The sequence below is a fragment of the Myotis myotis genome, unplaced genomic scaffold (genome assembly GCF_014108235.1).
Source record: "Myotis myotis isolate mMyoMyo1 unplaced genomic scaffold, mMyoMyo1.p scaffold_m19_p_6, whole genome shotgun sequence".
NCBI classification, from domain to species: Eukaryota; Metazoa; Chordata; class Mammalia; order Chiroptera; family Vespertilionidae; genus Myotis; species Myotis myotis.
In genome coordinates this window covers 14,047,125-14,063,353 of record NW_023416368.1, presented here as the reverse complement: position 1 = coordinate 14,063,353, position 16,229 = coordinate 14,047,125, and the positions used below count along the sequence as shown (strand labels likewise).

The following is a 16,229-nucleotide window of genomic DNA, read 5'->3' as shown; positions in this document are numbered from 1 at the left end:
TGGGCTACGCCTATCAATATTCACCGTATTAGAAATTAAAACTTAAATGAGTCAGTAAATACTACAGTGTTTTAAAGTTAACTCTACACCCATTATACGCTAACTTTAAATAATCTTTTTATAAATAACTATTTTCCAAAACAAACTACATGTAGTGAAAAGAGGAGCATTGTTTTCCATGCTTGCAAATCTTTGGCTTTAATAGAAGTCAGCTGGTTCTCATAGCGCTGTCTGCACCCAGTCCGCTGAGCCTCTGGAAAACTCCACCAGGGACTATGGGGAAGGCAAGTAACAGTATTAGTATGAACACTGTTTTGATATAGCGGGGCCTGGAAAGGCACACTTTGAAGACCATTAGAGGGAAGACTTTGCTTTTGGATAAGGTTTATGCTTCAGGATTCCTCCTACACGGCTAGCGTGAGGTCAGTCAGGTGAAGGAGGGAGCGGAACGCCACAGAGACAGCCTTTTTCCCTTTGTGCTGACGCGGAGTCTTGCCGTAACACAAGATGGCCGCCGCCACTGGTGCTCCGTGCCGTACAATGACGTTACATCGCGCCGTTCCACTACATTTCCCAGAATGCTCTACCAACAGCGACGCCATTGGCCGGCGCCGACGGAAGTGTACTTGACTAAGCGGAAGTAGAGGGTCTCGCCGGCTGGGAAGGTGAGGAGGGGAGCTGTGAGGCGGTGAGTAACCGGCTGGGTGTTTTTAGTTGTCGGTGAGGGACGCAGCCGGGGGACGAACCGTCGGGAAGGGCGGCGTGGCCCCTTCTTGAAACTGGGGCCTCAGACTCCTGCGTCCTTCCGGTAGACCTGGGAGCGGGGAGACCGGAGCACTGCTGTGGCGGCGCCGTCTCCCTGTTCGGATAGTGCTGTTATTTTAAGTTTGCTCGGGACGAGCGGGGGCGAATTCGGGCTCTCGTCGCGACCCAAGGGTCGTTGGTGTAATTTTGCTGCTACCGAAAGGGTGGGGCTGCGACGCCTGTCTGACTCAGCTTCTCCCGCAGTGGTTCTCAGTGGGCTGCACATTGGAATCACCGGGGACGTCTTTTTAAAATGACAGATGCCCTAACCCAGCGACACCGATAAATCAGAATCTGTGGGGTGTAAAAGCTGGACTAAAGCGCCCCAGGTGTTACGCTGTGCCCCAGGGTTGAGAACCGTTCTTATTTAGTGCCTGATTTTGACCCTCACGGGGACCCTCATTTGGACCACCTGGGCCAGGGCCCCCCCTTCCACGGTAACCTGCACGGGTTCTGACTCTCGGATTGGGGTGAAGTTGGTGATCAGTTTGCATTTTGAGTTCCACCAGAAACTTACTCTTTTGGGGAGAAAACAAAATTTATGGGGCGCGAGGGGAACCAAGCTTGGGGGGCATATACAGACTTCCTGCTGCAAGGGAGGGGCCCAAAGTGGGTTACCCCAGAAACTTGTTCTTGACCTTCGTGTGGTGGTGCTGGAAAGACAGGGTGTAGTTTCTTATTTAGGGCCTGGGTTTTCATTCTGAATAACCTTCGGGTGACTTCATTTATCTTGCCATTGTTTTAGCTTCTGCCTTTCTTTTGCTATTGGACAACCACCGAGCATTGGAAAGTAGAAGTCACATTCAAATAGGTCCCTATTGTTGCTTATAAGAAGTTCTGAAAGGGATATCAGTTAAAATGGTATTTGGCATTATTCATGGGCTCCTGATACTCTGTTTATATATAATAAATTATAACAAAAGGAAGCTAGAGTGTGTTTTGAGCTTTGATGGAGAAGTTTGCTCGGGTGTGAGAGGATCGTGTTTGAATATAAGCACCATTGCCCAACGTGTGTTCCGTTTTTCCAGAACCAGCTTCACCTCCCTCACTGGTTCAGCATGGGGGAGAAGTCAGAAAACTGTGGGGTTCCAGAGGACCTGTTCAGTGGTTTGCGAGTTTCAGATCCCCAGGAAGCAGAATGTGCTGGTCCTTCAGTTTCTAATCCCAAAGATCACCAGCCCCAGAGCAAGCTGCTCAAGGAGGTGGAGGCCCACCCCCAGGAGGACCAGGGCGAAGAGGAGCACTTTCACGACTGCAGCGCCTCATTTGAGAAGGAGGAGCCAGGAGTGGACAAGGTTGAGAACAAACCTGAGGATGATGTGAATTCCTCCGAACTCGACGAAGAATACCTAATAGAACTGGAAAAAAACATGCCAGATGAAGAGAAACAGGTAAGTATTTTACTAACTGTGCATGATCTGCCACCTAAAGTGCTTTTTAAAGTGAATAAATGGGGCTGACGCTGTGTCAAACACCGCTGTGGTTAAGAATAACTTGCCCATCTGTGTCTTTATTGCTTTAGTAGTGATGCATCTGAGATAAATCAGTAGCATGACAGGGAAGCATAGAGGGTGTCTGCTTAGCAAAAAATTGTATTTTTTTCCTGTGACCTTTGATTTCTTATATTCATCTTGTATAATTATTTTCTAACCTTTTAGTTTTTGGGAGGACCTTATCTATAGTTGGCTGCTGAAATTCTTGGAATGGACATTGTTAGATTTTAAAATTATGGAATGCTACTTATTTATATTAGTACCTTGTTAGCAAAAAATGACTGCCTGAATATCCTGGTGGTGGTTCGGTTACAGAGGGGAGTTTCTGGGGCCTGTATCATTTACATAGTGTTCTCAAGAAACGGAATTGTGTATGATAGTAGCTATAATGATAGTAGCTATAATTTGTTAAGCATCTATAATGTGCCAGCTGCTGAGCTAAAAATGTTACTTGTGTTTTCATTTAATCTTCACAACACACCTTATGAAACAAATACTGTTAGCATCCTTTGTAAGAGAACCGAGTTCAGAGTGGTAAAGTAACTGGCCCAAGATCACCCAGCTAACAAATGGCAGAATTGATTCTCAAACCCAGATCTGTTTGATGCCAAAGAAAATATAATATAGAATTTAATAACAAAATTAGCTGTTTTCTTACAAAGCCAATACACTAATAAAATGTACACCTTCCTGCTTCTTTGCCTCTGGGCCCCCTCCTCTTGGTGTCCTCCATATATCCTTCTGATCTCATGAGCAAGGTCCTTTGAAGAGTTACCATAATATCTGAGCTTGGGAACAGATAAGGAGATATATGTAATATTTTTAAACAGGAAAGAATTTAAACTTAAAAAAAATATCTGAGTTTGTCTGCACAGAACTTGAACAAGACTTGCAATTTAGCCTTGGCCAATGTGGCTCAGTGGTAGAGCATCGATTCTCTGTCAAGGGCATGTACCTGGGTTGTAGGTTCATTCCCTGGCTTTGGTGTGCGGTAGGCAGCTAGGCATGTGGGAGGGAACCAATCCATGTGTCTATCTTACATCAGTGCTTCTCTCCCCCCCCCCCCCTCCTATCTTCTCCCCCTCTCCCTTCCACTCTCTCTAAAAATCAATGGAAAAATTATCCTCGGGTGCGGATTAACAACAACAAAAGACCTGTAGTTTAGCCTCTGAGGAGCTCACTTGCTGAACAGGTTATGATAGATTGGTAATGGGCCGAGATATTAAATCTATTGGTTTTAATATGCATGTGTTAGCTTTTGTGCTAGTGTATGCCACCAGTAGAGGAGGATAAAGGGCAAAAATGAGTCAAGTTCATAAACTACCTCAGCAGAAATGACTCGGAAAATTAAATCAAGTACTATTTGATGACATTAGGGAAATGATTTTCCAGAAAGTGAATGCTTGGTTCATTTTCCATATCACTGGTATAGACTTTAGAAAAATATGTATGTTTAAATGGTAGCAATTTTCTGATGCCTTAATATAATTTGCCCTGATATTACAGTGAATTTTCTAGTGTTGTTGGTTTGACAGTTGAGTGGTTTGGCTCAAGTGTTATACATAGTCTGCACCCCATTTCCAATTTGCAAAACTTTTTGTCTCTCCTGGCCAGGAAATCACATTTTAAGTTCTAGAAATATTTAAAATTTTTATTGCCTATCAATTATATATTCTAAACAGCACATACTTTTTAAACTTTAAAAAATTCAATATAATTTACATATAGTGAAACTGTTTATGTTCTATCCTGTACAGTTCATTGAGGTTTTTTTTAAATATATTTTTTATTGATTAAGATATTACATATGTGTCCTTATCCCCACGTTACCCTCCCCCGCCCCCGCTCATGCCCTCACCCCCCCCCCCTGTTGTCCGTGTCCATTGGTTAGGCCTATATGCTTGCATATAAGTCCTTTGGTTGATCTTTCCCCCTTACCCCCACCCTCCCCTACCTTCCCTCCAAGGCCCGACAGTCCAATCAATGCCTCTCCGTCTCTGGATCAGTCCTTGTTCATCAGTTTATGTTGTTCATTATATTCCACAAATGAGTGAGATCATGTGGTATTTATCCGCTCTCCAGTTCCATCCATGCTGTGACAAATGGTAAGAGTTCCTTTTTCTTTTTCCTCTTCTTAAAGAATACCTTTCAGCATTTCATATAATGCTGGTTTGGTGGTGATGAACTCCTTTAGCTTTTTCTTATCTGTGAAGCTCTTTATCTGACCTTCTATTCTGAATGATAGCTTTGCTGGATAAAGTAATCTTGGTTGTAGGTTCTTGGCATTCATCACTTTGAATATTTCTTGCCACTCTCTTCTGGCTTGCATGGTTTATGTTGAGAAATCAGCTGACAGTGGTATGGGTACTCCCTTGTAGGTAACTGACTGTCTTTCTCTTGCTGCTTTTAAGATTAGCTCTTTGTCTTTTGCTCTTGGCATTTTAATTATGATGTGTCTTGGTGTGGTCCTCTTTGGGTTCCTTTTGTTTGGGGTTCTCTGCGCTTCCTGGACTTGTAAGTCTATTTCTTTGACCAGGTAGGGGAAGTTTTCTGTCATTATTTCTTCAAATAGGTTTTCAATATCTTGCCCTCTCTCTTCTTCTGGTACCCCTATAATTCTGATGTTGGTACGCTTGAAGTTGTCCCAGAGGCTCCTTACACTATCTTCATATTTTTGGAATCTTTTTTCTTTTTTCTTTTTCGGTTGGGTCTTTTTTGTTTCTTTGTATTTCAAATCTTTGACTTGATTCTTGGGATCCTCTTGTCTGCTGTTGGATCTCTGTATATTATTCTTTATTTCAGTCAGTGTATGCTTAATTTCTAGTTGGTCCTTTTTCATATCCTCGAGAGTCTCACTAAATTTATCGGCAGTTTCCATAAAATTCTTGAAAAACCTTATAAACGTGGCCTTGAACTCTATATCCAGTCGTTTGCTTTCCTCCATTTCTGTCATTTGTGACCTGTTTCTTTGTCTCCGCATTTTTTATGCTTCCCTGTGTTGGTAGAGTGGTTTTGTGTGCTAGGTGTCCAATGGGGCCCAGTGGCTCAGCCTCCCCAATGACCTGAGGTGGACACTCTTGGTGCACCCATTTGTGGGCTTTGTGCACAGTCTTGTTGTAGTTAAGCCTTGATTGTTGTAGGATCACTGGGAGGAATTGACCTCCAGGCCAATTGGCAGTGAGAATCAGCTGTGTCTGCAGTTGGGAGAACTTCTGTGCTGAAGACACCCTTCTGGGGCAAGACTTGCGTCAGTGGGGATTTGGTGCTCACTGAGTCTGCACCCTGAGTGTGTCCCTTATGGATCTGAGGAGTTGTAATATGGATGGTCCCCCTCTGACCACTGGGTACACTGGCTCTTGGATCTAAGGAGGTGCTAATTTAGCCTCTGCCTGAGGTTACACAGCAGGAGCTACGAAGAGAACTGCAGATTCCCCTTCCTTTTTTGGAGTTTGGAGGTACCCTGATGAGGCCCAGCTGTGAAGCAATGCAAGCTGCTGTGGGGCCTTGGGCCTTCTCTTGGAAGTTCTGGGTCTGTCTGGCCCAGCTGCAGTTAGGTAATTTTCAGGTTGCAAAGGGCCGGGGCATTCATATGCAAAAGCCTCTGCCGCAGCCTGGGTGCGGCGGGGTCTCAGGGAATCAAAGGACGGAGCAAGCAGCTATGGCGGATTCTCAGCCCTGCCCTAAGGGGCCGCGCGTCTCAGTGTCCTGGTAATTGCTGCAGGCACCTCTGAGGTTGCCGACCTCAAGTTCCGAGTTCTGCCCGCTGCCAGACAGTCCAGTTTCTCCCCGTATGAGTCCTGGGTCCCCAGAGACTTCCCGGAACCGGAGTTCAGAGCAGTCGGGAGCTTGTGACTCCCTCCCGATTTAAAAAGACAGCCGCGTCCTCACGTACCAGCCCCTTTCCGCGTGCGCAAGCCTCCGTACCTCTGCACTTTACTTCCGCAGCTCCTCTGGCTCTCAGTGTGCTTTTCTTTCCTTCTAGTTGTAGAATTTCCACTCAGCCAGCTTTCCTGTAGTTCTGGATGCTGTTCATTTTGTCTTTATGTTGTTTTTTTTGAAGTTGTTGTGGGAGGCAGCAATTTCCCGGTGTTTATCTATGCCGCCATCTTAGTTTCTCCCCCAGTTCATTGAGTTTTGACAGCTGTATGTAACTCACACCCCTATTAAGAAAGAGAACATTTTTGCCTTGCTGGTGTTGCTCAGTGGTTGAGTGTTGATCTATACACTAGGACAGTGATGGCGAACCTTTTGAGCTTGGCGTGTCAGCATTTTGAAAAACCCTAACTTAACTCTGGTGCCGTGTCACATATAGAAATTTTTTGATATTTGCAACCATAGTAAAACAAAGACTTATATTTTTGATATTTATTTTATATATTTAAATGCCATTTAACAAAGAAAAATCAACCAAAAAAATGAGTTCACCATCACTGCACTAGGAGGTCCCTGGTTCCATTCCTGGTCTGGGAATGCCCAAGTTGCAGGCTCAATCCCCGGCCAGGGGTGTGGGGGAGGCAGCTGATCAATGTTTCTATCTTTCTCTCCCTCTCCCTTTCTCTATCAAAATCAATAAAAACATTTTTTTAAAAAAGAACATTTCCATTATGACAGAAACTCCCTTTATGTCCTTGACCATTCATTCCTTCTCCCAACCCCCCCAACCAGGGGAACCACTGTTCTGGTTCCTATCCCATGGGTTGGTTTTTCCTGTTCCAGAGTTTTGTATAAATATAATCACTTTTAAAAAACAAACATTTTATATACTTTATATATCATCCCATATGTTTTCATAGCTTAATTTGAAAGTTTATAACAATATCTCCTAGAAATAATATGCTAGTGATAGCCATTATTTTATAGAAATGTAAACCATTAACTTCACTGTAAGAAAACAACCTATGAGAGTGCAGACAGCCTTTAGCTAACTGTAGTACTACTGTTAGCTATTTTTTACGCTGTTTTGATAAATATCTTTGTGAAATAATTATTAGGAAACCAGCAAAACAGTTGAAGAAATGTCTCTTTGCTTGCTGCACATAGGTTAGGTTTTATAGGTCATTGGGAACAGGATATCTTTAAACTTGATTCTTAAAATGGACGAATTTCAGATAATTCAACAACAAAAATAAGCACAAATAGCCCAAAAATGTGAAAAGACTTTAATAATGTATATGTAAATTAAACATGTCTCATGTATTAGATGAGAACATTGATCTCATATTGACAAGAAGAGGATATAGGAACTCATGTTGGGAGTTAATATTGCTACATCATTTTTATGGGATATGGGTATCATATTTTATATGAACTTAGACCAGGGCTATCAATAGACCCTTCTGCAATGATGGGAATGTTCTATTTTTACACTGTCCAGTACGGTTGCCACTGGCCATCGGCTACTGCATTTTAACAGTCATCTGACCAATGTCATCCAATAAATTTAATTAAAAAATAAGTCATCTGGCTGAGCACTTGAAATATGGCTAGTACAGCTGAGAAACTGAATTTTCCAATTTTTTATTTTAGTTAATTAAAATAGTCACATGTGGCTAGTGAATACCATATTGGACAGCACAGCTTTAAACCTCTGATTCTCTTCTTGTCATTTATTTTAAGGAAGTTATTAGAGATATGAACAGATAGATGTTTATAGAAAGATGTGTTGCAGCATCATAATTTTGGATAACTAGAAATGTTAAATAGAGGGTATCACTTTAAATGTTTTTGCATATTTATGCAGTATGTGCAATGAAGTCATTAAGAAGGAGCCAAATCTTAGAAATGACATGGAAAAATGCCTGTAATGTAGTGTTAAATGAATTAAGTAGGGGTGATAATATGATTTGTAATAAATATATATTTGGTTATTGTCCAGTTCTTGGCACTGAGTACCTAAAACCCTTGGAATTTCCAAAGTTATAAGAGATAAAGGTGTATTTTATTCTTAGCAAGCCCCTTTCAACCACACCTAAGTTCATGTTAATAGGTGACTTTTGGAAAGCTCCTAAGGATGAGGTCTGGTTGTCAGTTTGGAGCTTTCAGTGCCACCACCCCTACCTCTTGAAAGGGAAGAGGGGCTGGAGTTTGAGTTAATGACTGATGACCCAAGATCTGGCCAGTCATTCTTACCCAATGAAGTCTCCATTAAAAATCCAAAAAAATGGGGTTCAGAGAACTGAGTTGATAAACACATGGAAGTGCTGGAAGGGTGACACACTCAGGAGCATATACTAGTATGTTCCCCTTCCCACATATCTTGCTCTATGCATCTCTTCATCTGACTCTTCCTGAGTTACATCCTTTATAATAAACCAGTTATGTAGTAAGGAAATTGTTTCCCTGAGTTCTGTGAGCCACTCTAGCAAATTAATTGAAACTGAGGATTAGGTCATGGGAACCTCCAATTTAGAGCCAGACGGTCAAAAGCAGAGGTCACAGCTTGGACTTAAAGTTATCATCTGAAGTAGGCGTGGAGTGGGGCCAGTCTTGTGGGGACTGAGCCCCTTAACCTGTGGGATCTGCTGCTGTTTCCAAGTAGGTAGTGTCAGAGTTGAGTTAAATTGTAGGACATCAGCTGGTGGTCCTCATAGAGTTGGAGTTACCCGGGGTGGGAGAAACGCTAGTCACAGAAGTGTTCAGTGTGAGTACTGAGCGTAGAGGAGACACAAGGAAGGTGTTAGGTCTTAGGACATCAGTGATGGTTCATTTTAATTAAAGACCTATGTGAAAATATGCTTATACATGAACATTTGGAAGGATATACACCAAATTAGGAAAAATGGGTAGCTTTGAGGGTCTGATTTGGGGGTTTTAATATAGTTTTGCAATAGTTACTTTTTATAGTCAGCATGTGTTACATTTATAATCAACAACAAAAGTTATTCCATTTTGAGAATGTAAATAAAAATTGATTCTTGACAACCAAGATGGACTTTTTACTGAAAGCACATAAAACTAACCTTTGAGGATTTGAGAAAGAAGTGCTATCATAACATCTGTATTTTGTTGAATGTCTCTCTTGGGCAGAATTATCAATAGCCAAAGTCTGAGGCACCCGGCTGGCTCAGTCGGTAGAGCATGAGGCCCTTAACCATTGGTACGCCATACGTGTCTATAGACGCAAGTGGAGGGCCTTTTTTAATTCAAAATATCGTAGCAGTTAACTGGTTAATAGCCTAAGTCTGTTATTCAAGCTGACTCGACTTGACCGATGGCTGAGAAGATAATCTAGGCTCAAGAGTGTGAGTTCTCAGCAGAATTCATTAACCAAGAGGAATTAAGGAAGAGGAAGGCAGTTACGATTTGGTAAAACAGGCAAAATCTCTTAAGGAAAGCACTTGTGAATGTGTGTGTTTATTTCAGCTACAAATTTTAACTGTTTGTGAAAACCTAAATGTAGGCATGATGACCCAGAGGAATGGGATTTTAGCTGACATTTGCGATGTAGTAGATCTGTGAAGCAAATAAATGATTCTGGAAGGCTTGGCTGAGGTAAAGGACAGATCTGGTAGGAAATGAGAATTATTGCTATAATCTTATGACACAAAAAGCTTATAGTACTGGGACCTATAGGATATACTGTATTGTGGTGCTATTGATCCTGCAAGAGACTCGCCTTTTATCGACTACTTGTCACAATGAAGTTCTTAGGCCTCAGTGGGGGGTTCCTGGGTAATTCGTATGCACACTAACAGTTTCAGGACCACAGTCACGGGACCTTGCACATACATAGTCTTTCTTCGTTAAATAGCTGTTGAATGGACCATATGGTTATCTTTCTCATGAGGGCCAGTAATTGGTCTTACAAGTTATAGAGATTTTTATCTCATTCATTTATTCAAGAAATATTTGCATTTCTCCACATGCCAGGCATTGTTTGAGGTCCATAGGGATACAATGGTGAAAAAGATGGAGAGGGGTTCTTTTCACTCATAAGTATATTTCAAGTGATGAAGGGTAGGGAGGGTTGGGAGGATGGGAAGGACTATTCCAGATCAGGAAAGGCCAATCTGGGGAAGGGGCATTTCAGCAGAAACTTGGAGGGAAAAAGGAGTCAGATGTGTTAACAAACATGTAAAGGCTCTAAGGCAGCCGCGGGGAAACTACGGCCCATGGGCCGGATCCAGCCCGTTTGAAATGAATAAAACTAAAAAAAAAAAGACCGTACCCTTTTATGTAATGTTTACTTTGAATTTATATTAGTTCACACAAACACTCCATCCATGCTTTTGTTCCGGCCCTCCAGTCCAGTTTAAGAACCCATTGTGGCCCTCGAGTCAAAAAGTTTTCCCACCCCTGCTCTAAGGTAACTATTAGCTTGGTATACCCTTGGCATGCAAGGAATTAAAGAGCCAGGCCAGTTAGCTGGAGTAGTGATTGAGGAGGAGGGTGAGGTGATGAAGTAAGTGAGGGTCTGATTATGGAACACTGAGTCGTGATAAGGAATTTCAAGCTTATTCCAATAGGAAACAGATGGATAAGCCATAGTAGAGATGAAAATCTGTAAGCAAAATGCAGATTTAGTCATTTTCATGGGTTTGCTCCGTAATGCCAGTTGCTATGTGTTCATTTACACATAGTAGATACATACATAGATCCATGTAAGTAAGGGATACAAAAGTCTTATTTGGTGAACATGGACCCAGAGCACATGGCTTCTGGGATTGTAAAACATTTTCCTTAGGCTCTGGAAAAGTAAAGGATTATTCTTTCCTTTAAGGCTGTTTTATTTTTAACCAGGAACCATTATTGCAGTATTGGTTTAGAACAGACGTTTTATATTCATCCTTTTCCTCCTCTCATTTTTCCTAAATCCTATGGTACTTGATCCTTCTGAATTCCATGTTTCTGCTACCTTACCTCATTGCATTATTTTTATAATGTTATCAGTGCTGTTAGAGTGGCGTGTTTGCAGAGAACATTCTCTTGGTTGGTTTTCTATAGTGGCCTGCATATTTTGTTAACCTCATAGGAAAATCTTTCTGATTTATTGTTTCCCTTTTATTTCATTTGTAATGGGCATTCTTTGGAACTAAGATTGTCTTATTTATTAATTTCTTAGAGTTTACCAGTATTAGGTTTATGAATGCTATTGACAAATGATTAAATGAAATCCTAGAATTTAAGAACTGAAGGGACCTTAGATTTCTGTTCCTGAGTTTAAACCAGGAGAAATAAGGCTTGTTTACTCCAAGACATTTGGAAGTTAATATCTTTAGATTACCTGCTGATGGAAGAGGTAAAATATCCTTCAGTACTTCTCAAACTTTATTGTGCCTAAGAATCACAGGAAACTTTGTAATCGTGCAAAGCCTTGAGAAGTGTCTGAGACCACAGGCTGGTGGGGTGGCAGCCAGATATCTCCTTTGTCAACAAGCATCCCCAAGTCATTTTGATATTGGGAGAACTGTGGCCACACTTGGGAGCCAAAGAGCCAGGTTGATACAGATGACTAAACTTCCAGAGCAAAGTAATGACCTAACCGGTATATTGACTGCATCCAACATCAGAAGAATAGTTTACTAATAGGATTTTTTTCTTTTAACCCTCATATGTGCTCAGTGTCTAAAGAGGACTTATTGGGTAGAATTTAAGCAATACCAAAATAAGGAGATTTATTTCTATTAATTGAGGTTTTGGAAATAGAATTTTTCTGAGTTAAAAAACAAGGGAATATTTCCAAGATTAATTCTTCATAGATCAATTATCTCTCCTCAGCAGAATAAGACAATGAGAGTCAGGTTCCCACTATAGCTTAAATCCAGAGATCCTCCCTCCAGGCTTCCTAGAGGGCTTCATTTGTGGAAAAAACAAATGTGTATTTGGAAAGCAACTGATGTCCAATTTCAAAGAAAACAAGACTTGAGCATTTGTTTATTTTTTAATGGTGAAGAATTCCCTTTCAGAATAATTTGTGGGGCTGGTGTCCTTGCAGTTTCAGTGTATAGTTTTCTTATCCCACCTAGATTGGACTCAAGCAGAAAGTTGTTGCATGTGCCTCCATTTTCCAGCCCTTTAACCAGTATGTATTTTTTTTCAACCCTTCCTTTACCACAGTGGTTCTCAACTTTCTGGCCCTTTAAATACAGTTCCTCATGTTGTGACCCGACCATAAAATTATTTTCGTTGCTACTTCATAACTGTAATGTTGCTACTGTTATGAATCGTAATGTAAATATCTGATATGCAGGATGGTCTTAGGCGACCCCTGTGAAAGGGTCATTTGACTGCCAAAGGGGTCGCGACCCACAGGTTGAGAACCGCTGCTTTACCTAGCTGTGATTGGTCTCTGGGTGACTATGCTGGACTTAAACGTTTCATTTGTAGCAGTTACTTTACAAAGCTGCAGGGGGCAGCAGAAAGCTGCTTATAGATTTACAATATGGAAATTGCTGGTGTGAACCTCTTGGCTTTCTCCCTGTTGTCTATTAAATACATGCTCACTGCAGGATTATTTAAGAGAATATTTTAAAATAAATTTAATGATCTTCCTTAGAATGCAGACTAAAAAATGTCTCTAATTTGGGAATTCAATTCTGCCTCAAAGGTTATTTTTAAATATATATAAAAGTGATAAAAGGCATATACACTTGTAAGCTCCAAGCTTACGATGAGTGAGGAGTACAGAGCCCAGTAAAGTTCTTTAAGTCAGTTGTATTCACTGACCTAAAGCATGCAGACAGACCCAGGCAGAGGCCCATGTAGATCCTGGAAGTGGACTGGGAAGATGTAGGCAGGAACTCCTGGAGCATGGTCTGAAAAGGGCCCATGGGAGGAAGATTGTGGTCAGAAGGCCTTCACAGGGGCCCCTCTTGCCCAGGTCTAAGGAGTGTGCAGTGTTTTACAACCCATGAAACTATTTAAGCATTAAGTACCATTCCAAATTTTTTTTGAGTGCTTTTATTATCTTACAATTAAAAATTTTTTTTGAAGCAGAATTGAATTTCCAAAGTAGAGAAATTATGTACGGTCTGCATTCAAAGGAAGATCATGTAGGAAGTGAAAGGTGGTCCTGGAGAGGAGGTAGATTTTGTGCTAGACTAGGAAAATAGGAAAATTTGGTTTGGACAGTCAGGAGAAGATATGGAAGAGAAACAAGTGCATTGTTTGAATAAACAAAAGAATTGAATGAAAATTAAGCATGGTGAGTTTTGAGAGACAACAAAGAAATCAGTCTGTCTAGAAGAGAGGACTTGTGCAGGGTAGCAGGAGGTGAAGTTGAGTAGGTTGCGGTAGAAGTTTGATGTAGTATAAAGAACAAGTGATTTCTGAATCTTGATTGCTTACCTGTAAAATTGATAGTTAAATACTTCCATGCCCTCCTCTTAGGATTGTCTTAAAAGCAAATGAGTCATGTATGTGATAGCAGATTTTAAGCAGTGAGATGCTATACTAGTGTATGTTGTACTGAACTTTAAATACCAGGCTGAAAAGTTTGAAGTTGTGGTAATAACTGTTGAAATAAACTGCATTTATCAAGGGCATTGTCTTTTTGGGGTTTTCCTTGACAGTTCCTGTGATGATTGTACAGTGCAGACTGATGTCACTATTTCCCCTGAGTTTTCAGTGATGGGGATGAGTGAGGAGTACAGAGCCCTGTAAAGTTCTTTGATTCCCACTGTCATGGAATGGATTTCTAGAGCAGATGTTTCTCTGTGAGGCCTCTCTGGAATGTGTTAAAAGGCATTGTTGAGCCCTTTAAGAGTCTCCTAACCGCATTAGACCAGAGTTTGGACTGATTTGCACCTGATTATGCTGAAGAATATCAGCAGTCATTTATGTGTGACTGCCCCTGCCACTTAGTATGTTAAATAAGACTTAACACTATAAAATCTGTCCTTGGATTCCAGTACCATTACACAGTATGCATGCCATCCTTTAGGAAAAGACTTCCAGCAGCAGAATAAACCCTAGTCTTTGTACTGGAATCAAGTTAGTCTCTTGGCACAGCTGGGAAATGGTGCAGCTTTCTCTGCAGAGTGCTATTTTTAGCTGTTTCCAAGGAGATGTTCAGCATGATATTGATAATTGCATTAATCCTCACTTTACACAATCTGTGGAAGCAGCGGCTTCTTTCCAGTGTTTACTGCTTCATAGGTCACCGAGTTGTGATTGGTCAGCCAAAAAAATGAAATGCCTTCCTGAGAATAATGGCCATAGAAATATGTTATGGAGCCCTTCTGCCAGTTCAACTCTTGGTGCTAGTTATAAAGACTCGGTGAGCTTTTCTTGGGCTGGCTGCTCAGGTTGGCCCTTAATCAATAATTCCTTCTGGGCGTGCCTTGCCCATTGGGGTCTTAATGTTCTAAATTTACTAAAGAATGATTAAACTCTTAACAGACATTCACTCACACACACTTTACAAGAGCCTGACCTGGTAGGCTGAGTGATTCATCAGTAGTCAGAACATTCCTGATGAGTTGGCACTTGAGAACAGATTTAGATCAAAAAGTAGCTGCAAATTAAAGTAGAGGAGATAGAAATTTCTTAAAAGATGGACATTAAACTCCGTTAACTTGAATTGCCCTTCTCTAAAGAATTTGTGTTTTTGAAATAACTTAAAAAATATATTTAAAAAGGAAGACCTATGTAATACTTTCAACAATAAAAATTAAAAGAAAAATCTTATATAATAAAGATGTAATATGCAAATTAACCCTCACACCATCACAAGATGGCTGCCTTCGATCAGGCCGGCAGGGGGTTAGTGAGGGACGACCTAACAACTGAACAGCAGACTGCATGGGGCAACCAGGCCGGCAGGGGGGGCAGTTGGGGGCCACCAGGCCAGCAGGAGGGGCAGTTGGGGGCTACCAGGCAGGCAGGCATCTGAGCAATTAGGAGCCAGTCAGACATCCCCAAGGGGTCCCAGATTGGAGCGGGTGCAGGCTGGGCTGAGGGGACACCCACCACCACCACCCCCCCATGCATGAATTTCATGCCCCGGGCCTCTAGTAAATAAATAATCTATTTAAGACCTGTGGTGCATTTATTCATGAGAACGTATCTTCTCTTTTAACTTGTTACCTTGCATTGATATATTTTCTAATGTGAAACCAGCTTTTCATTTCACTGTTAGAACTTTATTGGACAATGATATATGGTGTGTGTATTTGTGTGTTAAAATTAATGGACTGAATTTGCTAATAATTATAGGGCTTTATTTTTACCTTAATTGAAATTATTTCATAATTTTAAAATTAAATTTGTTGTGGTAACATTGGTTAATAATATTATATAAACTAGAGGCCCAGTGCACAAAATTCGTGTAGGAGGGTGGGGGTAGGAGCAGGTGTGTCCCTCAGCCCAGCCTGCACCCTCTCCAATCTGGGATCCCTCTCACAATCCAGGACTGTTGGCCCCCAACTGCTCACCTGCCTGCCTGCCTGATCATCCCCTAACCCTCCCCTGCCAGCCTGATTGCTCCTAACTGCCCTCCCTTGCCGGCCTGGTCACCTGTAACTGCCCTCCCTTGCCAGCCTGGCTGCCCCTAGCTGCCCTCCCCTGTAGGCCTGGTCCCCCCCAACTGCCCTCCCTTGCCAGCCTGGTCATCCCTAACTGCCCACCCCAGCTGGTCTGGTCACCCCCAACTGCCCTTCCTTGCAGGGCTGGCCCCCCCCCAACTGCCCTCCCCTGCAGGCCATCTTGTGTCCACATGGGGGCGGTCATCTTGTGTATTGGAGTGATGGTCAATTTGCATATTACTCTTTTATTAGATAGGATGTTATATTTCAGATGTACAACATTTAATTCAACATCTGTATACTCTTGCATGCTTACCCCCAAAGTCTAGTGTCCTTCCCTTACCATACATTTTGCCCCCTTTCCTCACTTTGCCCTCCCCCACCTCTCTTCCCTTCTGGTAACTAGCATTCCGTTATCTGTAAATATGAGTTTATTTTTGTTTTGTTTGTTCATTTGTTGCTTTTTGTT

General features: G+C 41.7%; 1 protein-coding gene across 2 annotated transcripts in view; it reads left to right on the top strand.

Moving 5' to 3' along the window:
- Positions 1 to 573: 573 nt before the first annotated feature.
- TTC1 (tetratricopeptide repeat domain 1) overlaps positions 574 to 16,229 on the top strand; it is a 36,117-nt gene continuing 20,461 nt past the window's right edge. Inside the window, exons 1-2 of one of the 2 annotated variants that reach the window (XM_036314003.1) lie at positions 574 to 665; positions 1,833 to 2,195. In XM_036314003.1, coding sequence (XP_036169896.1) covers positions 1,863 to 2,195 — 333 coding nt within the window. In that variant the 5' untranslated portion in view covers positions 574 to 665; positions 1,833 to 1,862. Of the gene's footprint in view, positions 689 to 1,832; positions 2,196 to 16,229 lie in introns of both variants that reach the window. The other variant, XM_036314002.1, reaches the window with a different exon arrangement.